The sequence below is a fragment of the Electrona antarctica genome (assembly GCF_951216825.1).
Source record: "Electrona antarctica genome assembly, chromosome: 1".
Taxonomy (NCBI): Eukaryota; Metazoa; Chordata; class Actinopteri; order Myctophiformes; family Myctophidae; genus Electrona; species Electrona antarctica.
In genome coordinates, this window is record NC_136806.1 from 40,181,074 (window position 1) to 40,206,246 (window position 25,173).

Here is a 25,173-nt window from a genome sequence, read left to right on the forward strand (position 1 = left end):
ATGAGTTGCATTTGAATCTCTGGGTTTTAGCAGTAGGTTAAAACATTCATGTGTGTTAATCATTGTAACTTTGTTCAGACACATGCAGTGTTTGTTGAACTGAAAGGAAAGTTGAAAATAATTCTGACTGTTTAACACTGCTAGCTTTCTTCTTAGCCTTTCAATTACTGATTTTATTATTTGATTTTGGTATCATGGTTATGCCAGATAAACACTCTGATTTAAGTTTCCTTAATCAGGATACAATCTAATTTACAGTGTACGTTTAAAATAAATGCATGTCATATGCCTGCCCTGTTATTCGCTCTCCAAAGCAAAGCTGAGCTGCTTCTTGGGAGCTCTGGCTGCGGTGGCTTGCTGCTGTGAGAGGGTCTGGTTCTCTGGGGCTGGGGAGTCCGGTTCGGATAACCGGGCCTGGACTTGAGCTGCCGGGGCTGGGGGGCTCATGGAGCAGACTTGAGCTGCCGGGGCTGGGGGGCTCATGGAGCAGACTTGAGCTGCCGGGGCTGGGGGGCTCATGGAGCAGACTGCTGCCGGGGCTGGGGGGCTCATGGAGCAGACTGCTGCCGGGGCTGGGGGGCTCATGGAGCAGACTAGACAAGTAGAAGGAGAAAAATGTGATTCATGACATAAACACCCAGGTAACTTAAAGGTGGTGTAAGTTATATTCTTTGTAAAAAAATAAGTGTTAAATATCTTTGTACATTCTCTAATCTCTACCATACAAATTGGTTAAAATAATGTTTTGTTCACAAAAGTTAATCATTTGCTGCTTTAAATTGTACGGAATGTAAGTAAGCCTTAACTTTAGCTTTTTGAAACAATACGTACAGTATACATTCATGAACTAATGTAGAGTGAAAAGACTTTCTGTTGTATGCCAGAGTTGTCTCATCTAAAATGGCTATTTCTTTTATGCGCGACATGATGCGCAACCAGGTACAGTATAAATCAGTCATAGTGTGCAGGCATAGTGATTGTACCTGTGTGAGACCGAGTGAGTCCTGTCCTCCCCCTCTGTGTTGCACTCAACTCCCCATCCTCTCCCTGTCACACACCAGCAAACATATACAGCAAGGACTGGTCAAATCAAGATTATTTGTGTTAAATATTTAAACCTTCATCCCCTTCTTTGTTCCCTCTGCCAAAATGCCAAGAATTGCCCAGAATTGGGACGCTATAGGGCTTAATTAAGTTAATTTGTGTAATTGTGATTGATCCATAATTTCAAGGGAGTGGCCATAGTAGACATAGCTGTACTAAATAAAACAATGTCTTGTACTCACTTTAATTAACCCTCTCCCTCATATGGACACATAGCCTTCTCAGCCCAAGGACCACAATGGAAATAAGTCACTGACTTTATTGTGGTTTTATCCTTGAGCATGTAACATGTGTTGTTCTTTTAACCATGACGTCTAATTAATGAAATTAAATCAAAACCCCCAACACATTGCCATTAAATAATAACAACAATAACGACAACAATTAAACATTACACATAGGGTGTGCATCCCGAAGCATGCTGGGAAGTCCCTTCCCTTGTGAGCTGTGAGCATCCCGGGGCACTATATTAGTAGAATTGAATTCCAAATAAAAAAAGACATGAATGATAAAACATGAATAACAGTAAACACTGTTTTAGTCTACTCTTCCTGCACTGATAAATGTTAGTACTTTCAACACAGATATATTTGGTTCTTGAGGGATGAGTGCAATTTGATGCACTTCTGTGATATTCAAATGAGCTTTCACAGAGATTGCGTTAACGTTTTTGTGCAAGAGCTGGCTGAAAGGGTTTTTTTAAATGAAAAGCATTCCATTAAGCAATGCACCTTTACTCTGCATTAGAATAATATGTCCCACTTCCACTTGAGCCATGTATTCACGCCAGTGGTTCTCAAAGAGGGGTCTGGGGACCCCCAGGGGTCCTTGGGGGGGGGGGGGGGGGGGGGTTCCAGGAGGACCCCAAACATAAATATATTGCTATTATTTATTATTTATTTATTATTACATATTTTCTAAATAATAATTTTAATTAGACAAATCCCTGGCATTTTCAGATTGGGGTGCGCAGCCAAATGCACATTAATTTGGGAGTCTGTCACGGGCCAAACCGTGCCCTATATTCATAATTACATATACACACCCATTCAAACTGCTTTCTATAACACTGTTTTAAACTTGTGTATTGAACCATACACAAGTTTGCTAATTGTCTCTCCTGCACTGCTGGTGGCATTTCCCTTGATCAGGAATGGGCCAACTGCTATGCATTCCCTATTTTTGAGTAATGTGTTTATTGGGTATTTCAGTTATATTTGTTTAATTGTAACACATATTTAGAAATGTTTAGGTTACTTTTATGCAAAGGGATTATTTCTGAAAGTATTTATAATGAAGTATTTGAAAATAAATGTTGCTAATTGATTCTGTGTCCTGTGGTAGGATCCACTCCTATTTAAGGGAGGCTACAGGGACAGTTAGGTCACATTCCCAACTAATACTTTGGTAGACTCGATGCGAATGGGCGGAGAATTTGGGATTCTTGCATATTTAATTTGCTGTGGTTTGCCTTCACACTGTCATCCGCAGCAATTGTAAACGCAGCAGGGGGGACCTTTATCAATGTGTTCCATTCATAAACTAGCCTACACAGTGAAATCTATGGTGATAAAATTATACTCATAACGTGCATGTGTCGTGCCGTCTGGGGCTGGACCCCCCCCCCCCCCACTCTCTCTCTCTCTCTCTCTCTCTCTACGCACGCAGCCACGCACTGTTCTTTTGGGCATGGAGGCACAGCGCTGAGCGCACTGATATAACAGACACTCAGCAGCGCAAAATGTTTACAAGTTTATCGAGATGAAAGTCCTATACTCCCCAGTCCCCAGTCCCCACACAGTGACAGCACTCCATGTTTACGGCACGCACAGACAGACAGAATATTCTGTAGGCTATACACTGCAGTGTTTTATGTGTTTCCTTAAGCAATTGATTAATGTACTCTTCCTCATTTCGATCAGGGCTTAAGTCTCCTCATTCGACCACGTCTATCCACAGTAACGGGACATCTTTGCGCTGCGTAAAATATGCCTTCTCCGTCTCTAACTGTGTTCAGCTCCTCACCCGCCACATTGTTTGTTTCACTTCCTTTATTTACTGCGGATTGCATTCACACCTGCATCGAATTGTAATCAAGTGCGATTGGAAGCGAAGCGAAACCCCCGTTTTTGCTCGGAGTAGAATGTGGTTATTTGATACGCATTAGGATTTGAATGAGCCTTCACACCTGCCAAACGAAGTGCACTTTCTGACAATGCGCAGCAGGATTCGTTTTAATCGCAGCAAAGCTTTCTGGTGTGAATTAGATGTGGGCAATGACACAGGCAACCTCCCTGAGGGAGAGCTACAGGGCCTTGCCCATAACCCAGTTGGGTTATGTTCATTAGTGTTTGCTCAAGTGTTTATTTTCGTCCTTTTTCTGTTTTTGGACAGTATTATTTTTGCTGCTTTCCTTTTTGAACTGTTAAATCTGTCTGGAGTTTTGGTGAGGAGTTTAGGTCAAAATAAAAACCCTTAAACTTTGGACTGTTCTTGGAGCCTTGGCCGTTAGGGCAACTTTACAGAGTCCTTGTCATTAATATAAGTTTGAGAACTACTAGTTTACACAACTTGCCGTCATTCTTTCGGTTAAATATGAATGTTGTTAAGAAGTGACGTTCTCAATTTCACCACAATTCCACAAGTTAAGACAATTAATGACCTCAAAGGATTCCAGCCATACTTGCAGTAAGCCTGCAGCACATAGGCTGTAATATGTTCTACTGTATGAAGCCAATGTCTATAATGCATTATATTTATAGTCTGCTTAGAACACCGTATAATTATAGTACTCCAGTGCGTGTGCACGCACGTACCTGTGTCCATTGTGTGTGTGTGTTGCATGTGAATCTCTCTCCCAGGCTCTGGTGTCTGCGGAGTGGCTTCCTGACCCGGTCAGTGAAGGGGTCCTGGTAGAATGTGTGTCTGCTGTAGGCTGGGGTCTGCTACAAAACCAACACACAGGAGATCATGTCACAGAGCAGAACCAACACAGGAGATCATGTCACAGAGCAGAACCAACACAGGAGATCATGTCACAGAGCAGAACCAACACATGATGAGATCATGTCACAGAGCAGAACCAACACAGGAGATCATGTCACAGAGCAGATCCAACACACAGGAGATCATGTCACAGAGCAGAACCAACACACAGCAGATCATGTCACAGAGGAGAACCAACACACAGCAGATCATGTCACAGAGGAGAACCAACATACAGCAGATCATGTCACAGAGCAGAACCAACACACAGGAGATCATGTCACAGAGCAGAACCAACACAGGAGATCATGTCACAGAGCAGAACCAACACAGGAGATCATGTCACAGAGCAGCGTGTTTCTCAAGCCTTTTCTGGATCAAGGCCCACTTGAAAATCTTTAAAGCGTTCGTGGCCCAGCCATCTGACCAGGTGCATTTTCAGAGCATATCCCCTCCTATGTCCAGCTTTTGGTGTGTGTAACCCAAGTTGTCCTAACACAAACATTAAATTCCATTGACAATGGCTGGACAATTGAGTGTTTGTGTAAACACAAACATTGCGTAACACAAACATTGATGACGAAGGTGAGGACGCAAATTGTGATTGGCCGGAATGAGATGATGTATGATGAATGATGTGCGATGATAAGTGCGCCCCTCACTTCGCACGGGTGTGATTTTTGTTTCTTAATAATCAATCGATCAATTGTGTTCCGGCTTGGACTTGGATCTTGATATACTTTTTAAAAGGAACCCTGGCTAATATGACAAATATGCCTTAAAACATTATACTTGCCCTCTATAACTAAAATTAAAAAACACTTTAAATATTTTATTTCTTTCATAAATAGAGTATCTTTCACTCAATAGGAACTGCTCCTGTCGCAAGTTGATGATGTCATAAGTCTATGTGTGGTCCAGCCCTATGGAATATATGGAATGCATTGCACATGCTAATAAAAAGTATTTAAAATATTGCTTTGATGCTCATATTATCTTTAGGAAGCATAAAGTTGGTTTTTATTAGCATATGCACTCCATACATTCCATAGGGCTAGACCACATGGACATCATCAGCTTCTAGTTTCTGTAGTCCAAACCCACCTTAGGGTTCATGATTCCTTCCTGTTTGAAACGGGTTTAGAACATGTCTAGGGAGAACACCTCACTCCACAGGTAGCGATATAAGTATGCATTATAGTAATATGTCACGTGGCCCAATGGTATAATGTTAGTCCCTTGATAACCAATGAGTCCTAGAATCTCCTGGCTAAGCCTGGCATAGGTCTTAGCATAGGTCTTAGGTCTTAGCCGAGACTAGTTTGAAGGTGTGAAGATCCTGGTCAAATTTAGCCAAGACTATATGTTGACTCAGGTTGTACATGGTGAAGCGAGACTTGGTGAGTTTGTCCAACAGGTTGTCAGGAATCGGAGCTCCTGTCTTGTAGTGTTTGGATATTCTCCATAGTGGTTCCTTCTCCCAAACCCAGTTCTCCAACATCTGGGATGGAACCTCGAGGAAGTCCGACTCCACGTTGAATGCACTGAGAATTGCGTAGTCAGCCTGAACACAAAGGAAGTGCATAACATGACCAAACTCATGGAAGTACGTCTTCACATCATCATGCTGCAGGAGGGAAGGGCCATCAGCTGTGGGCCTGTTAAAGTTGGTCACCAAGGCAGCAACAGCCATCTGTATCCTCCCATCAGGCAGCAGACAGCTGGGCTGCAGGGGGTAGCAAAATGCCCGAAAACCAAGATTATTTCCCTCTCTGGTGAACAGGTCCAGGTAGAACTGTCCGACTACCTGTCCAGAGGAGCTGTCGGTGACCTGGTGCAGAGTGACATCAGCATGCCATCCGGGGGCGCCATGTACCAGGCTGAACGACAGCCCCAGCAGGTCCTGGCAGATGTCCAGCAGACCCTGGGTCACAACCTCCACTGGAAAATATTCCTTTAGGTCTTGTATTGTGTAGCTGTAGCGGCTTCAGCTTATGGGCCAGCTCCTTCAGGAAGATGGAGACTGTATTGGCAGACTTTGCCATGTTTGTCTGCAGGGCCAGCGGTGGCTCAGGGGTAGAGTGGCTGGATGGTAACCGCAAGGTTGCCAGTTCGAACCTGGGCTCCCCCAGAGTTAGTGTCGAAGTGTCCTTGAGCAAGACACTGAACCCCTAATTGCTCCTGATGTGCTGGTTGGTGCCTTGCATGGTTTCCGCTGCCATCAGTGTGTGAATGTGTGTGTGAATGGGTGAATGTAATGCACATTCTATGTAAAGCGCCTTGGATAAAGGCGCTATATAAATGCACCATTTACCATTTATTTACCAGGGCATAGTCAGCATAGGTTTCGAAGCCCAGCAAAGCACTCTTCTGAGCATGTAGCGTCACCAACCGCTTCAACGTGGAAGAGTTCTCAATCTTCTTGATATATAGATTCATTACCTTGCTATCAATGCTATCATGTTTTGTTTCGCTTTGGAGAGATGCAGTCCTCTTCTTCTTGTCTCCATGTTTGTCTCCATATATGTCTCTATGAATGCCTCTGTAATAAGATTGTCAGCATCCACCTCCATACGCTTCATCTTGTCTTGTAACTCTTTGATACTTTCCCCAAGATGTCTCTCCATGTACTGTAACGCTTATCCTCTAGTCTGTAGTAAGACTGTCTTCGTCCAGCTTCATGCCCAGAGCTACTATCCTCTGGTAAGCGTCTTTTCTCATGCGCATGTCCGTCTCAAACTCAGACAGCTTCTTATATGCATCTGTGCTGGTGGTCGTCACCTCCTGACTGGGAGCCACAAACTGAGGGAGGGTCAACATGTTCACCTGGACAGCGTACTACCTTCGTGGTGTTGTCAAAGGTGACACTGTCCAGGTCACGGGAACCCACTGCATCGTATACCGTTCTGGTCTTGGCAATGAGCTCGTCAGACATCTGTTGGATTTGTTCAGGGCTTAGATAGATCCCAGCGCAGGCGGTTCTCATTGCAAATGCAAGGAGGGCTGTTGAAAAGCAACTCCCCTATAAGTCCCATGTTAGTGGAAATTATTCGCTTTGTTTTTTGAGTTCTCTGTGAGTGTCCCTGCATCTGTTGGATGTCACAGACCATTGGAGGGTTGCTGTGCCTATGCTGTTATGGTCAGTTGTGAAGGTTAACTTTGGCCCATCGTCCTATCTTGAGGTTTTCCTTCTTATACAATTTTGCTGCGATGTCCATAGTGCTGCAGCCAGTGTTGTTTTTGGCAGCAAATTTTGATTTTAGTTTTAGTCATAGTCTCTTGAATAGTTTTCATTTAGTTTTAGTCATATTTTAGTCACCTGGAATGTCTTAGTGTTAGTCTAGTTTTAGTCGACTAAATATCCTAGGATTTTAGTTTCCTTAGTTGATTTGCCATCATAATGACTGTTTTTACACTTGCTGAAAATAGCCGATCTACAAGCTCACAACGTGTCGCAGTGCGACACGTTGTGAGCTTGTAGATCGGCTATTTTCAGCATGCAATCAAGTGTAAAATTACTTATACTGGATCTCTTGTCCACTAGTCCCTTCCTTACATTTTAGCCTAGTTTTTATCTGTTGACGAAATTGTCCATATATTTAGTCTTAGTGTTTATATCATAGCTTAGTTTTCATTTAGTTTCCATTTAGTTTTCGTCAGTGAAAAAAGGTAGTCGACGAACATTTTTCGTCTTAGTTTTAGTCGACGAGAACAACACTGGCTGCATCACACTGACCTTACACATGCCATATCTTATATGTCATAATTATGTAGATAGCCAATTAGCCATATTTGGGCACAGCAGTGGAAGATGTCCAGATTTTGAAAGTGCATCCATATTCCTGCATACTGCTGTTGTTGAGAAATCTTACATATTTACAATAAATGCAAGGAATCTCTGTATGTACGTACGTACGTATGTACGTCCGTAATTCACGTATCTCGAGAACCGCTCTCCAGACCATCTTCAAATTTGCCACGTGTGCGTTGCAAATGACCCGAGAGAGCGCCGTGTCCGGTGTCGATTGCCCAGAACCACCACAAAATAAGTGTCGGTGGAAGTCAGTGTGTTTTCCTTGTTGTTGAAGGTGTGAAGGTTTTAGTATGTTTACCTTGTTGTTGAAGGTGTGAAGGTTTTAGTATGTTTACCTTGTTGTTGAAGGTGTGAAGGTTTTAGTATGTTTACCTTGTTGTTGAAGGTGTGAAGGTTTCGGGACAGGATGCGTCTGATGCTGTCCATCTCCTCTGGGAGGAGGGGCCTGCTCTGTGAACGAGTGTCATGTCTATCAGGAGAGAGGAGAAACCAAATACCAATGAGATCCCTTCATTTTAAGAAACAGTTTATCTCCAATTACAGGTGTACAATACATACACTGATACAACAGATTTACTGTAACTTGTAACTTGGTTGAGTGACATGACATCATAAAAGCATTAACTCTTAACATTGTGTTACCAAGTGCTGAATAATACAGTAGGCCTATAGAGGGTATGCGCATGCATAAAGTGAGTATCAAATCGAGTGGAAAAGTGAGTTTAGCATATCGCTTAACGTTGTTTAATGCAATCAGATTTTTCTGTTTGGATGTATGGGCTGTCAAGGCCAGAAAGTCATTTCTTGCCACTCAGTAGGCGTTCCTGTGTAACTTCCAGGTATGATGATGATGCGCGCATACCCTCTATAGAACTAGTTTGAGGCGCCACCTGTGTTACTGTCAAAGTGTCCTTGAGAAAGACAGACACTGAACCCCTAACTGCTCCCAAAGAGCAGGTTGGCGCTATGCATGGTTTCCTCCGCCCTCGGCAATGTGAATGTGTGTGACTGTGGATGTAATGCACATTGTAAAGTGCTTTGGTTCGGATAAAAGGCTTTATATGTATGGTAAATGCAGTACAATTCTGAAGTGTACATTTGGTTCCATTTGTATGCTCTTCTGAGTAAATTAACACTGAGTATATACTTGAACATACAGTGAGTGGTACACAGGGCTCATATTTACGCATTGTATAATGCATTCAGACTGAAACATATGCACTATGCAGGAATACGAGACTGCTCGCCCCTTTACCAACTCGCCCCGGGCGTACAGCCGGCGGAACAGCGCGGCCTGGTATTCCTAAAGTAAACTAAGTAAATTATGTTTAAACGGTTAAACCTAACCTTATTCCTAACCTCAACCTCAGTAAAATGATGCCTAAACTTAACCCTGTTCCTAAACTTAACCCCAGTAAAACTATGCCTAACCCTAAAATTATTTCTAACCTTATTCTCAGTAAAACAATATAAAGAATACAAGAACCGCCTCACCGAGCTGTCGGCGTGAGGTCGGCGGAAAAAAATCTGGGGCGAGATGGAATTGGGGCGAACTGACCTGTTACCCTATGCAGTAGCATACATCTAGGGATGCAAGTAACAATTACTTTCATAATTGAGTAATCTAGTTTTAAGACGTCGTCATACAATGACAGTCAAATAAAGTCAAAATCTGATTATTATTATTTTTATTTGTGTATTGTGTTCAATATTTGATTAATTCCTTCTATTTTTGCATATGTATTTATGTGCCTTTTATTTCAATGTATCTTTGTTAATGGTACAAGATACCGGGGTTGTGGCTCTTTCAGAGCGGGAACTCGGGGGGAGGGAGAGGTAAAAATCTCAACAATTTTTGTATACTACTTTTGACTCATATGTGACTTGAAAAATGTATAAAGAAACTTTGATAAAAAAATAAAAAAAAAGTCAGGAGAATGGAGTGAGTTGGAGGAGGTTTAAAACTTAGAGGGCTGTTCTTTTTCTCACGATGAAGGAGGCGCCTCCTCGTCTCCTCTCGCCACGTGATCACGTCTCTCCAGCTCCTCGTAAACCCGGAGGATGCTGGAGCGAGCCTGCCGCTCCTCGCGGATCAGGAAGCGACGAAGGTACTTTTTGTTGAACTGCTCAAACCTCACGCAGGTTCAGGTACACATGCAAGAGTGAAATACAGTAGGATAAGATAAGGAATAGAAACAGATAAGAAAGTCACTGCAAGAGACTGTCAGCTAATAACAATAGAAAAAAAACCATTGTCTGCAATCTGGAACTTATTTGAACAAATTCAATGTTATTTTAGACGATCTGAATGGTAGATCATGCTACTACAATACTAATAGCAAATCCGCAGTGGTTGGGCCTTGGGGGTGCACTTCTATTGAGAAACATGGTGTCAGGTAGGACATCTACAGGTTAAAAAGTAGTACTGCCTGAAGCTTATAAACCCAACATCTCCCCTAGGCCATTCTGTCCTGGCTCAGATATAGATATAAATCTCCAAATCCCACTTTCATATTCCATCTCTAAGATAATTAACTTTTTACTTTTTCTCCCTATTGCAGATCCTTGTTCTATCACATTCTATTCTTGATTACAAGTGTGAATGCTAGTCTGATACTGAGGAACAAAGCGGAGATCCGGGCACACTTAATGTTAAAAAGGAGGAAAGCTTTATTCAACCGACATGTTTCGACCTATACGGTCTGCCTGGATCTCCGCTTTGTTCTATAGATGTGTTATCCCAATTGATCCCAGGAGCACCTTTTTACTATTTTTACATTTGTTATACCTGCACACCTCCTGAGCACCTGGTTGCTTCCTTGCCTCTGACCAGTCTACTAATGTGATACGTTGTGAGCTATTTTTGGTGCACAAAATGGCGTGCAATTAAGTATAAATCAGGCATTACCTGTTTAACAAATGTTCATGGAACTTCCTCTAACCATCTCTTTGTGAGTCAGCCTAGAAGAGTACCAAGCTGTGTCTAGAGATGTAGGCATTACAAGTATTAAGCTGATACCAATGGTACCAAAGGTACTATTCTAACTTTGGTTAATAAGGACTCTGTCCTTACTCCTGACTTTGCAGTATGATTAATAATTGCATGTGAAGCCATCGCTTAGTGCTATACATTTAAAACATATTTGCTGCCATCTGTTGGTACTTGTGGGTAGGCCACGGACCAAAAACATGAAACCTCTGGAACCCCCAATCTAAGAATTTGTATTTTAATTTTATTGTTAGACATGATTTGGTATGGTCTGTCTTCCATTTGGTCCAGAATTCCTTTGCTGTAGCTGTATCATGTCCAGAAGGTATGGACATAACAGTGAATCTCAAAATAGCCATTCTTGTATGTGCTCTAGTTGTATTTACTTGTACATGTACATGTAATATAACTCTCAATCATTTGGACTGTTTTAGTGGACTGGACTGTATCTGTGATACTCACTTGTCCTTCCAGTAGTGCTGTCCCCAGTAGCCCACCACATCCTCTATGCCTGCTAACAGGTGGTCCAGGAGCTTAGACACAACACAATATAATGGGTATCACAATGTGTTTATCATTGTATTGTTATTTATTGTTTGATAATAATGGTTAACAGGTGTTTTTTGAGCATTACCTTATCGATCAGGCTTATCAAGACATGTTCTCATCGAGCCCACTAATCGAGCATTTTCTATTATTTTGTCGAAAGAAGGGAGATGAATGAATTCTGTGTCTTTTCCTAAAAATAATATTGAAGAAACTGTAAACTAAATTTAAAAGCGTAATTTTGTTTACTCGGGCAGCGCTGGTTGGCACGTATCAATTAATACACTTTTAGACCGACATGTTTGCTCCATCTCTAGTACACAATGAGTGTACTAGAGTGTATGAGTGTACCATTACAGTTACTTTCAGAAACTTCCTTTGTACTTTTTTTTAAAGCTTCCAACACATTCAGGCATACTAATGTCAATGCAGTCTGTCAACCATTCAAATACTTGCATGTTACTGTTTTATTTTTCAAAAAAAACTATACTGTGCCGATAGAGGGCACTGCAGTACAGCTTCTGAGTTTTAGTGTTTCATCATGCCATTGACATTTAGTCTCCTAATGCTAAAAATATAATTAGGGTACCTAAATTGTAAAACATGGTTTTGTATTCCATTGAATACAGAATAATGTTTTATATAATTATTCTGTATTCCTTACAGGACAATCTGCAAAGTAATCAATCAATCAATCAATCAATCAATCAATCAATCAATCAATCAATCCTCTACGGAATACAGAATTTTAATTTAGAGATTTTATTTTTATTTGTATTTATTAAATTAAAAGCCTCTTCCTTTTCATATTATGCCTAGATGGGTTCCCAGATTGTATTATGCCTAGTCTCTTTGCACTTAATTTGAAGGTGTTTTGTGAACGTAATGCAAAAGCAAGGAAATTATAATATTGTTTGGCCATGTCATTATACGCAAAAATCATCAAACATTGTTCTTAAAGATTTATGTTTGGGCTGTTTATGCCTTTATTGATATACTGTAGTGAAGTGAAGCCAGATAGGAAATGGGGGGTGACACGAGCAAAGGCCGTCGGGATCAGGAATCAAACCCACGACGTGCTGCAGGCTACATTGGATCTTTAAACATCAAAACGTTCCTCACGATTCACGAGACTCACAGTCACGATGCTACACGTTGTGAGCTTGTTGGTCTGCTATCTTCCTTTTTTTGTTTACAACATTTCAAAGTATTAGTATTAAAGTATTTCAAAGTGGTTCATTGACAGTAAAGTGGTATGAAATACATCTATTTGACATTTTGAAAGTGGTGGTGAGTGACAGGGCGCTGTGTCTCACCCTGCTGTGGATCTCCTCACTGACTGTAGGTAGAGCTCTCTTCTTCCTCTTAACATCCAGCAGTTCCACCAACGGCTTTATGGTCATTCCCTGGAAAACACACATACAAACATGCCATATTATACTAGTAGTAATACTGCAATGGTTCTCAGAACAGAACCTCTTGTTATTCTGTATTTCTTTACTTTCAAAGGGAAAAACTACCCCGTCACTTATTTATTTTAAATGGCTACTGGCCATCATCAAGTCTTTCTTTGTGCTAAACCAGCGAACAATCTTATAGCTTGATGATTAAATGAAACATTTAAAACATGTTTTAAAATCAAATCAAGAATATGAATTAAAAAACGATGGACAAGTATGCGAGTATGCATGCCGATCGATTGACTTCTGTTAACTTGTTAGCCCTAGAATGTCTGTAATCTTACATACATTTCATGTATTCTAAATACACAGCCATTGATCTGTCCTATCCGTGTACGGTTAGCAGACTGACCTAGTCGGCATTTAAACTTGTAGCACTGCATGTGTACTCACCCAATAATGAATTCCTAAGACTTGGAGTCGTTTTGGAGACTAGTTTCATATAATTTGAAAGTTCTGGCAGAAAACGTGTATTTAGCGAGCGGTGCCCGTTGGAGCCTCTACAGCGGTGCCCGATGGGTACTGGCCTACTTGGAATGATGCAAGTTGGAAATTAATGCCCCACACAGATATTATGGGCTCCATTTTCGTCACCGCTAAACCCCTTATCCCTAAACTTCTTTACCTTTTTTTTACTATTTTGCAAAACATTTTTGAGTAGTTAAAATGGCCAGTCTACAAGCTCACAACGTGTCAATGTAGATTGGCTAGTTGAACTACTCAAAAGTTTTTCAAAATAGTAAAAAAAGGCAAAGAAGTTTAGGGATAAGGGGTTTAGCGGTGACGAAAATGGAACCCTGTCTGTGTCCCTTTTATGCCCATATATATGTCTTTGTCAGGCATGCCCAAATATGGAGTCTATGCAGAGGTCAGAATGATGTCAGAACAGGCCTTTTCCACAAGCTGCACACAGACAACGTTCTCTCCAGCGAGGTGGCGCAATACCCCCTCGTGACGTCAAAGCGTGACTGTGTGTGTCTGTACCCCCTCGTGGGGTCAAAGCGTGACTGTGTGTGTCTGTACCCCCTCGTGACGTCAAAGCGTGACTGTGTGTGTCTGTACCCCCTCGTGGCGTCAAAGCGTGACTGTGTGTGTCTGTACCCCCTCGTGACGTCAAAGCGTGACTGTGTGTGTCTGTACCCCCTCGTGACGTCAAAGCGTGACTGTGTATGTCTGTACCCCCTCGTGGCTGTGTGTGTCTGTACCCCCTCGTGACGTCAAAGCATGAATGTGTGTGTCTGTACCCCCTCGTGACGTCAAAGCGTGACTGTGTGTGTCTGTACCCCCTCGTGACTGTGTGTGTCTGTACCCCCTCGTAGCTTTGTGTGTCTGTACCCCCTCGTAGCTTTGTGTGTCTGTACCCCCTCGTGGCGTCAAAGCGTGACTGTGTGTGTCTGTACCCCCTCGTGACGTCAAAGCGTGACTGTGTGTGTCTGTACCCCCTCGTAACGTCAAAGCGTGACTGTGTGTGTCTGTACCCCCTCGTGACGTCAAAGCGTGACTGTGTGTATCTGTACCCCCTCGTAGCTTTGTGTGTCTGTACCCCCTCATAGCTTTGTGTGTCTGTACCCCCTTGTGACATCAAAGCGTGACTGTGTGTGTCTGTACCCCCCCATGTGTCGTGAGTGCCCCTAGCTGTACAGCCGGAGTTCCCTGAAGTTGAAAAGGCCTTCACTGAATCTGAAATGCCTCAAATTTCAGGTTTAGGCTTCGGCTTCAGATCCAATCACCCGTTAACCGAACCTGAACTAAAACATTTCAATTGCAGAATACCATTCAGATTTGGGCATTCGATGTACTTGGATCTGAAGCAAAAATGCCTGATACTGAAATTGACACTGAATCCCCCCAGGGGACGGGGGGATGGGGGGGTCAAACCCCCAAAACGTGGGGTTATGGTTAGGGTTTGGGGTCGGACTAAAGAGAGGTTGTACCAGTGCCTCCAGTCCACGCTACCCAAAACCCCCCGAAAGGCAAGTAGCCTATTCTATATAAAATGTACAGCGACATCAGTTCCTGGGCAGTTTTCAGCAGAGGCGAGGGCATGTTTTAAACATGTATATTATTTAATTATTGTAACCTACGTATTATTTGCAAAGCTTCTATCAGAGCACCTAGACTAGCTTGGTAATAAATTTTACGATTAATCGCGGGATTCTCCAAAATCGATTTTAATATGTCATAATCGAAAATCGGTTATTACAGTAAGGCTGCATGATATATCGAACATGTACCTTCATCAGAGTGGAGAATAGAAGTATAAATCAAGTTGAGCATAGCCACTCTTCTCTGCCCCTCTCTCACACACACGCACACGCACAGTCGCACACGCAAACACACACACACACGCAAACACACACACACACACACACACACACACACACACACACACACACACACACACACACACACACACACACACACACACACATAAATAAATGGTGCATTTATATAGCGTCTTTATCCAAAGCGCTTTACATAGATTGTGCATTACATTCACCCATTCACACACACACATTCACACACCGATGACAGGGGAAACCATGCAAGGCACCAACCAGCACACCAGCAATTTGGGGTTCAGTGTCTTGCTCAAGGACACTTCGACACTAACTCTTGGGGAGCCCGGGTTCGAACTGCAAACCTTGCGGTTGCCATCCGGCCACTCTACCTAACAGAGAATGTTGTCTGTGTGAATCTTGTGGAAAAGTGGCAATATTTTACTTAACACACAATTTCTGCCAGAACTTTCAAATGGATATGAAACTAGAGGACAATATCTGACTCTAAGTCTAAGGAATTAATTATTGGGTGAGTACACACGCAGTGCTACAAGTTTAAATGCAGACAAGGTCAGTTTGCTAATCGTGCGTGGATAGGACCAATCTATGGCAGTGTATTTGGAATACATGAAATGTAAGATCACAGACATTTTAGGGATATTAACTTGTAAACCTATATTCATCTAATATTCAAATATCTTCACTAAAACCAACTTACAGTTAGCCAAATTTGTTATGCTATGCCTACAAATAATAATAACATTAATAACAATAATAATATAATAATAAGAATAATGATAAATGATAAATGATAAATGTATATTTTTGTTCATTTTCATTAACCATTAAAACAATCAAAACATTGTTTTAAAAGAAATTCAGCAATACCGTAAATAGTAGATCTACAAGCTCCCAGCTAAACCTGTCGTGATGAATACCAAAACGTTCACCCCAAAACACAGTCGCCCCGGCGCTTTGGGGTGAGCCTTCCGGTTACCGTCTCGATGCGTCTGTTGTGAGCTTCTAGATTCTTCTAGATTCTATTTTCATTAGACCATGAAAATAGACAATGGTTAAATTGGCGAGTAAGGTACACAGCTAACAGCAATAGAAAGTTGAATCCATCTATGCCAAAATATAAAGGCTATTGAACTAGTATCACTTTAACAAAAGTGTGTGCGTTTCACCTGGACAAACACAGTGAAGAGGATGACTACGATGGTTGTTGTGATGAAGAGCCTCTTCTTGGGGAAGTCGTCAATGAGGAAGACCAGGGAGAAGCAGATTGCCCCTCGCAGGCCACCGTAGGCGATGATAAACTGGTCTCTGAAGGTCACAACATTCCTCCGTAGTTTGTTGACCACAGCTGTCAGCAGCAGAACCCCTGGACAGTGGACAGTAGGCCAGACCAGCTCAGTGTACCGCTCATTCAACTGTCAGCTTGGGTTATTATAACCCACCACCAACCCCAGAATGAAGATGCATTCAGAACAGAAGCCAACCATAGAAGACTATGTTAGTGTAGTATGTACCGAGTAAATCGGTATGAATTATGGCATTGCTGGTTGGTTGGTCAGTTCAATCCACCGTATGCTGTATTCACAGCAACAGCCGTAGCGATTTTTCTCTAAACATTTTTCAGCAAAATGGGCATGTAGAAAATCTCATGGGTGGGCTAAGCTGTAAATCTGGGTGTGCTCTGATTCAAACTGGCTGGGCCTGTACTGTACCCACCGGGAACACCTATAGATCTGCCACTAGTTTGCCTTCTAAGGCTTACTTTATACTACCATTAAACAATGTTTTAGTTACCTGTGGCCCTCCACAGCAGGCAGAGGAGGAGCGTGGAACAGACAAAGGGCCAACTCCACATATGGACGTCCTGTATGGTGGACACGCCCAGGAAGATGAAGATGAGCGTCTCGCTGACGCTGCTCCACATCTTCAGGAAGTACTGGATGCTGGTGTTGCTGTGCTCGGAGACGTTGGCCTCCACGTACTGCTTCATGGTCACAGCGCACGTCACTATGCTGAGACATGGGAACAGGCAGGTCACTAGGCTGAGACATGGGACCAGGCAGGTCACTATAGAGAGTATGCGTGTGACATCATCATCAAACCAGGAAGTTATGCAGGAACGCCTACTGAGTGGCAAAAACTACTTTCTGGCCTTGACAGCCCATACATCCACACAGAAAAGTCTTATCTGATTGCATTAAACAACATTAAACAATGTTAAACTCACTTTGCCTGTTGCTTTGCCACTCGATGTGCCATTCACTTTAAGCATGCGCATACTCTCTATACTGAGACATGGGAACAGGCAGGTCACTATGCTGAGACATGGGAACAGGCAGGTCACTATACTGAGACATGGGAACAGGCACGTCACTATACTGAGACATGGGAACAGGCAGGTCACTATACTGAGACATGGGAACAGACAGGTCACTATGCTGAGACATGGGAACAGGCAGGTCACTATGCTGAGACATGGGAACAGGCATGTCACTATACTGAGACATGGGAACAGGCAGGTCACTATACTGAGACATGGGAACAGGCAGGTCACTATGCTGAGACATGGGAACAGGCAGGTCACTATACTGAGACATGGGAACAGGCAGGTCACTATGCTGAGACATGGGAACAGGCAGGTCACTATACTGAGACATGGGAACAGGCATGTCACTATACTGAGACATGGGAACAGGCAGGTCACTATACTGAGACATGGGAACAGGCAGGTCACTATGCTGAGACATGGGAACAGGCAGGTCACTATACTGAGACATGGGAACAGGCAGGTCACTATGCTAGACATGGGAACAGGCAGGTCACTATACTGAGACATGGGAACAGGCAGGTCACTATACTGAGACATGGGAACAGGCAGGTCACTATGCTGAGACATGGGAACAGGCAGGTCACTATACTGAGACATGGGAACAGGCAGGTCACTATACTGAGACATGGGAACAGACAGGTCACTATGCTGAGACATGGGAACAGACAGGTCACTATGCTGAGACATGGGAACAGGCAGGTCACTATACTGAGATTTTTTTTAGATATAAGCACTGGAGGTTATTTATTTATTAATTTACCCACTGTGCATGAATGCCCTTTCTCAGCAACGCCCTACTTCACACTCATACAGATATTCAAAATACACACATTTTTGTCATTTAAATTGTATAAAGTAGTAGTTTTTAGCATATACACCAGGGGGTTTCAACTGATTGTGAAGGAGGGACCACCACCCTGACTTGGATCAACTAGTATGGACCACTGTTGTGTTGGGGGGTTAGGGATATGGGCTAAGATATAGTGCTTTTGTAACACTTGTTATGCATCCCATGTGTTTCTCAACCAATGGTCCATTGAATACTAATAATTTCCTAATAATAATGACTCAACGAGACAACCAGTGCACTTCCCCTCTTGAGATTCTAACTCCCTTTCTTTGTTGAATTTCTTGACCATTGTCATTTACTTTTCAGTAAATGACTACATGGACTGTCATCATAGGTCACCAGGTCATTTAGTTCACTGTTTCTCAACTAGTGGAAAGAAAAGTAAAAAAATCAACAAATCCTATACATTACTAAATGCATGGTCAGGGACCACATGCAATACCTTCATGGACCACCAGTGGTCCACAGACCACCTGCTGAAAACCCCTAATATAAACACACACAGTAGCAGCACTCACGCCATGATCCCAGACAGGTGGAGCATCTCGGAGGTCAGGTATGACAGGTAGGAGTAGAGGAAGACAAACAGGGGGGCGATGACGGGGGCTCTGGAGGTGAACCTGGAGGTGAGGGCAGCCAACAGGCCAAAGAAGAGCCCCACGCACAGGCCCCCCAGGCCCACCACCACCACCCTGCAGCCCCCCAGCAACACGTCCAGGCCAGACACGGACGGCAGGCGCAGGAACGACTCAAACAGCTTGTAAAGAACCTGGAGGAAAAAGAGACAGAAACACAGGGACGATTAGCCGTGCTTTAAAAAGAGCTCAGTCAACTGAAATAGGTACAAAATACTTAAAGGACCACTTTGCCCATTTTCAACTACTTTCATATGTCCACACTAATGTACATTATAATATGCTACCATTTTTGTTCATTCACTCTGTGTCTCAGAGGACCAATGACATAGGTAGGTTTTGTATTAATGCGGGAACAATGGCTTCTATTATAGCATGCTAACTTTCCAGGAAGACGAAGCCTGCAGTTGCTATTAGCTCGGAATCCCCATCAATGATGTCACTGGTAGGCTTTTAGGTTTCAGAACTGTCCACAGCCCTCCTCTGAGACACCGTCGAGTAGGCTACATAAAAATTGTACCAATTATGAGTGAGGACCTATTATATGAACGTAGGTTGAAAATGGGTGAAGTAGAACTTTTAATACTATAAAGTACTATAGATACTAGCCTACTATGACTACTACTACCATGAACTATCCATACCACTAATATTACTAATACTACCACTACTACCATTCTACTATTACTATATGTAAGTCGTGGGTTGCAGTCATCAGGATTCATGGGGAAATATTGTTTCTACGACCCATGGTTAAATTCTTCACATTTGTGGCACCCCCTAGGGGTCAGCAATGGAAGCACATTTGGAGGTATACAGCTGGTGCACTCTATGGAGCAGTGGTTCTCAAAGTGGGGTCAGGGGGGCCCCAGGGGTCCTTGAGAGGGTCCCAGGGGGTCCAGAGCTAAATGATTGGTGACTCTTGACGGTGTGCAAACGGCTCCGCACACTCTCAGAGTTACGGGGGTCCGTGGCCTATAATGCATATAGTGAACTGTGGGTCCTTGGAAGTTTGAAAATCACTACTATAGAGGCCCCTCGACATGTTATTCCTTCCTTGGCCTACTGGTTGCATGCACAGACATTTTGGCGCTGATGGGTCTGTGTGGTGAGGATCAGGCTTGGAGGAGCGGTAGTGCAGCTAACCTCCGACCCCACCACTGTGTGTGTGGCAGCTACTGCTCCCTCTGGGTGATTTCTGAGATTAGTCGTGCACACACAGCCAGATACACATGAATAGGGGTGAAAACCTAAACTCTGCCCTCTGCCTTGGGCCTGGTGGAAATCACAACTATAACAATTTACAATTACAATTTACAATTTAGGCATTTAGCAGACGCTCTTAATCCAGAGCGATTTACATTAAGCAAGAACAAAAAGCATGGGAATAACGAAGCACGAGAGACAAATATTCCCCCAAATATGGCAAACATTACAACATTAATGAAACCGTACAAGTATTCCCCCTCCTCAGTGGTAGATGTTGCATGTCTGTGGCAAAAAAAGATTTTTTGACAGAAATGTCCACCACAAGCCATCATGGCTGTGGTATACTGCTCCTCACCACAGTGACGGCGTCGTTGAGCAGAGACTCCCCAAACACCAGGATGTGCAGCTGCTCGTTGACGTGGATTTCCTGGAACACGGACAGCACGGCCACGGGGTCCACGGCCGCGATCAGGGATCCGAACAGCAGGCAGTGGAGCAGGGACACGTCCCCCAGGGAGCCCTGGAACAGCAGGCACACGCCGTACAGGGACAGGCCGATGCCCAGCACGTTCCACAGAGTTCCCAGCACCGCATACCTGGAGACATGGACACACACAGGACACACTGCGTGGGTATGAGCTTCCTTTGAGCTTCTTCGTTAGTGGTTTTTGATTGATTGATTGAAAAAATGTATTAACAGTTTGCAGAATTACAGTACATTTCAAGCACAAACTCAATACAAAGGCTGTTAACTGTGAGTGGACGACCCAATTAAGCATTACACTTGTTTCCAATAGGGTCCACAATGTTCAATTCATCAAAAACATTTAGAGACGTACAAATAGACACTTCTATATAGACAAAGGACAGAACAGGAATTCATCATAAAGGAGGTAAAAAGGGAAAAGAAACATATACAGTGAGGGAAAAAAAGGGGTGGGCGGTGGGAGGGGATTCACGTTCAGCTCCGTTCATTTGTTTGTTTTCCTTGGAGGAGCTGCGTTGGGTCCCCAAGTCGGCTTCGTGGCCGTACCTTGAGTTGGCTGTGTGGCCATGACCGTCTCTTGTGTTGTCCTTGCGTTGGGTCCCCAAGTCGGCTCAGTGGCCATACCTTGAGTTGGCTGTGTGGCCGCGACCGTCTCTTGTGTTGTCCTTGCGTCCGTGTTTGAGGGGATACTGTGTTTATGAATGTTACACATGTCTGTCCTGGCTGTTATTGTCTTGTATTTATTGTTACTGGCAGAGCCGTGTTACTTATTTTGCCTCATCTCTTGGCCAGTTCACACTTGTAAAAGAGGTGGTATGTCCCATTAAGACCTGAGACCATCCCTGGAGACAGTGGACACAGGACACACTGGGTATGGGGGTATGTCCCTTTAAGACCTGAGACCATCCATGGAGACAGTGGACACAGGACACACTGGGTATGGGGGTATGTCCCTTTAAGACCTGAGACCATACCTGGAGACAGTGGACACAGGACACACTGGGTATGGGGGTATGTCCCTTTAAGACCTGAGACCATATAGGCAGTGGACACAGGACACACTGGGTATGGGGGTATGTCCCTTTAAGACCTGAGACCATATAGGCAGTGGACACAGGACACACTGGGTATGGGGGTATGTCCCTTTAAGACCTGAAGCCCATTCTATACAAATGCCTTCTAAATCAGTGTATATAGTTCTCACGTTCAAGATGTATTTTTCGGGTTCGAGTCCCGGTCACGACAAACTTTGCTGCATGTCACTCCCTGTCTCTCTCTCCCCAATGTCCCTATTTCCTGTCTATCTAGTGTCCTGTCTACCCCCCCCCCCCCCAATACAAATTGGCAGCTACAATAACCTTAATAACAGAGAAGATACATTATAAATAAATACTGAAATAGTGAAACCAGATATAATTGTTAAGGAAAGTTTATGCATGTACTATTTGTATATGTAAAAACTCTTAATTTCCATCTTCCAGCCATTCAGTTGCAAGAAATAAATACAAATATTTGTTTAGTTTTTTCAGGGCGCGGTGGCACAGTCGGCACAGCTAGAAGGTCCTAGGTTCGATTCCTGCTGGGGAAGCTGGGGGCGTGTTCTCTCCTCTGCGTCATCAGTGCCCCCCCCCCCCCCCCCCCCCCCCCCACACACACACACACACAGTCATCCATTCCTACCACAGGATGGTTCCAAGGTTCTCGAAGAACAGCCTTCCCGGCAGGAAGTAGCCAGCGTCCAGAACGATGGGCGGCAGCAGGAACAGGAAGAAGGCCTCGGCATTCAGAGCGGGCGGGGCCGAGTGACGGACACCGTAGATGACCCCGCCCACCAGCAGGCCCACCATGATGAGGAGGCAGCTCTCCGGGACCACCGCGGGCACACGACCCGACCAATGAAACCCTGACAGAGGAACAGAGACATGATGAGGAAGACCACCGCAGGTACCCTAACCGTTAGGGGACGTATGTGGCTGGTTAAGACTGATATGAGGTTAGGGGACTTAGGTTGCCGGTTAAGACTGATATGAGGTTAGGGGACTTACGTGGCTGGTTAAGACTGATATGAGGTTAGGGGACGTATGTGGCTGGTTAAGACTGATATGAGGTTAGGGGACTTAGGTTGCCGGTTAAGACTGATATGAGGTTAGGGGACTTACGTGGCTGGTTCAGACTGATCTGAGGTTAGGGGACGTACGTGGCTGGTTACGACTGATATGAGGTTAGGGGACTTAGGTTGCCGGTTAAGACTGATATGAGTTTAGGGGACTTACGTAGCTGGTTAAGACTGATATGAGGTTAGGGGACTTAGGTTGCCGGTTAAGACTGATATGAGGCCTGGGCCATGGCTCAATGGTCCAGGCACCTTGGCTGGTAATCCAGTCTGGCAGTGTGCCGCGGGTTCGACTCCCGATCCCGACGGCCTTTACTGCATGTCTTCCCCCCCATCTCTCTCCCCATTTCCTGTCAGCCTACTGTCTGTCCCTCCATAAAAAAATATATAAAAAATATAGGCGAAAGCCACAAAAAAACATTAAAAAAAATAAAAAAGACTGATATGAGGTTAGGGGACTTACGTGGCTGGTTAAGACTGATATGAGGTTAGGGGACTTAGGTTGCCGGTTAAGACTGATATGAGGTTAGGGAACTTAGGTTGCCGGTTAAGACTGATATGAGGTTAGGGGACTTACGTTGCCGGTTAAGACTGATATGAGGTTAGGGGACTTACGTTGCCGGTTAAGACTATCCTCGTATAGCGATACTAATATCACTGCGTGGATATTAGTCTCGTTCCTCTCAGGATTACATTTTTTACTGGGCCCTGGTTGGTTATAGCCTGGTTCCAGACGAATCTGGTTGGCTCGTCACCACTTCGGCCGTGAAGTCCTCCCACAATTGAGAGGGGCAAGACTTAGTCTGCCTGGGGAAATATGCATTGCAAAGGCAGACAAAGGCTGGCTACGAGAGGCTATAGGTTAAGACTGAGGTTAGGACAACTCGCCTCATCGCTGTCAAAACAGTAGCCGTGATCAACGCACAGAATGCAGCTACTGAGATCTTGGTAGGTCAGTAGACGGCTACTGAGACCATTCCATGGTGTGATTAAACATGATTTTGTCCCTTTAAGTGCATTGATAGCAAACCGGATGATGTTGCCGCGGTACAAACCAAGCACCACTCTGCTCACAGCTGACAACAACAAACTACTAATGCTATAACCCTATAAAGAAATGTATAGGAATTGTGAGTCATTAATTACATTAAAGCACCAAACTTTATAATCAATACAGCTGACAGGACGAATACCAAACAACTCGCCCCTTTACCAACTCGCCCCCGCGAAAAGTGTTATAGTTAACAGTTATTTTAGTATCTCCCTCCCTCTCCTAGCCCTGAAACATGACTGTCAATTTGATGTATTTGATTGTATAGTAGTCGATCTCTGTACTCAAAATATCAAGAAAGAATAACATGAGATTGAGACAGAGATGCTGACTGCTTTCTTTCAGTGCTGTGTAAATAATCCACTTAGTTTTATGAAACACATTTCTTCTATGTAGCCCATGTTTTGTAATTGCATCATCATGCTATAATTGCCCATCCATGCCCATGGATATACAGAGTGAATTCAACAATTATACATTAATATGATAATACCTTTTATATAATCACCAACATGAATTATGTTTGTTATTTACAGTTAGGTAGAGTAGTGGGCGAGATGGAAAAGGGGCGACCGTACCTGTTACCGACAGGACTCCTTGGGGTCCGTATATATATATATATTGCTACACATAAAAGTACATGAACATCTATCTATAAATGCACAAAATCTCTGTGTCAGTCTGTCTCATGCAAAACATGAGAACCATACAACCAATCTACAGTACTAGAGTGTGTGTGTGTGTGTGTGTGTGTGTGTGTGTGTGTGTGTGTGTGCGTGTGTGTGTGTGTGTGTGCGCGTGCGTGCGTGCGTGCGTGCGTGCGTGCGTGCGTGCGTGCGTGCGTGCGTGCGTGCGTGCGTGTGCTGTGTGTTTGTTTGTTTGTTTGTTTATTTATATACTCACACATCACTAATGGGGTTAATTTAACTATTTAGAGGGTACAAATGTAACCAAATGACCCCTAAAGGGCTCACGCTGGATTTTAATCTGCAGCAGACAGAGTAAGTCTCACCCAATTTGGCCAGCGACGCCAGCATGATCCACAGCACTATCTCGAATGGAGCCTGAACGTGGTGGTAGTCCACGCTGAACACACTCAGAGCCATGGGCAGGTCCAGGGACAGGCTGGCCTGGCTGCTGTTGAAGCCCAGGTCGGACCTCTGAGCCTGGGGGGTCAGGCCTGGACATCCCACTAGGAAAGCACTGAGGAACAGAGCATGAATCCACGGTCCACCCATGCTGCTACCATGTAACCATGCTGGCTGCTGCTGGAAAAAATGGGAGAGGGGCTGTAGTCGTAG

At 43.9% G+C, this 25,173-nt stretch overlaps 1 protein-coding gene and 1 pseudogene across 2 annotated transcripts; both read right to left on the minus strand.

The window, feature by feature from the left end:
- Nucleotides 1-297: 297 nt before the first annotated feature.
- LOC306920286 (sodium/hydrogen exchanger 2-like) lies at nt 298-25,110 on the minus strand (the record flags this gene model as incomplete). The annotated part of the gene is made up of 13 exons (XM_079496991.1): nt 298-593; nt 984-1,047; nt 3,921-4,049; nt 8,276-8,372; nt 9,893-10,036; nt 11,355-11,425; nt 12,755-12,844; nt 16,368-16,564; nt 16,993-17,210; nt 18,896-19,146; nt 20,577-20,817; nt 22,389-22,611; nt 24,885-25,110. 13 exons carry the CDS (start codon nt 25,108-25,110, stop codon nt 298-300), a joined length of 2,247 nt encoding a protein of 748 aa, XP_079353117.1.
- LOC306927078 (thimet oligopeptidase-like) lies at nt 5,390-6,134 on the minus strand (annotated as a pseudogene). Its single transcript has one exon. The product of its transcript is annotated as a thimet oligopeptidase-like (transcript).
- Nucleotides 25,111-25,173: the final 63 nt, after the last annotated feature.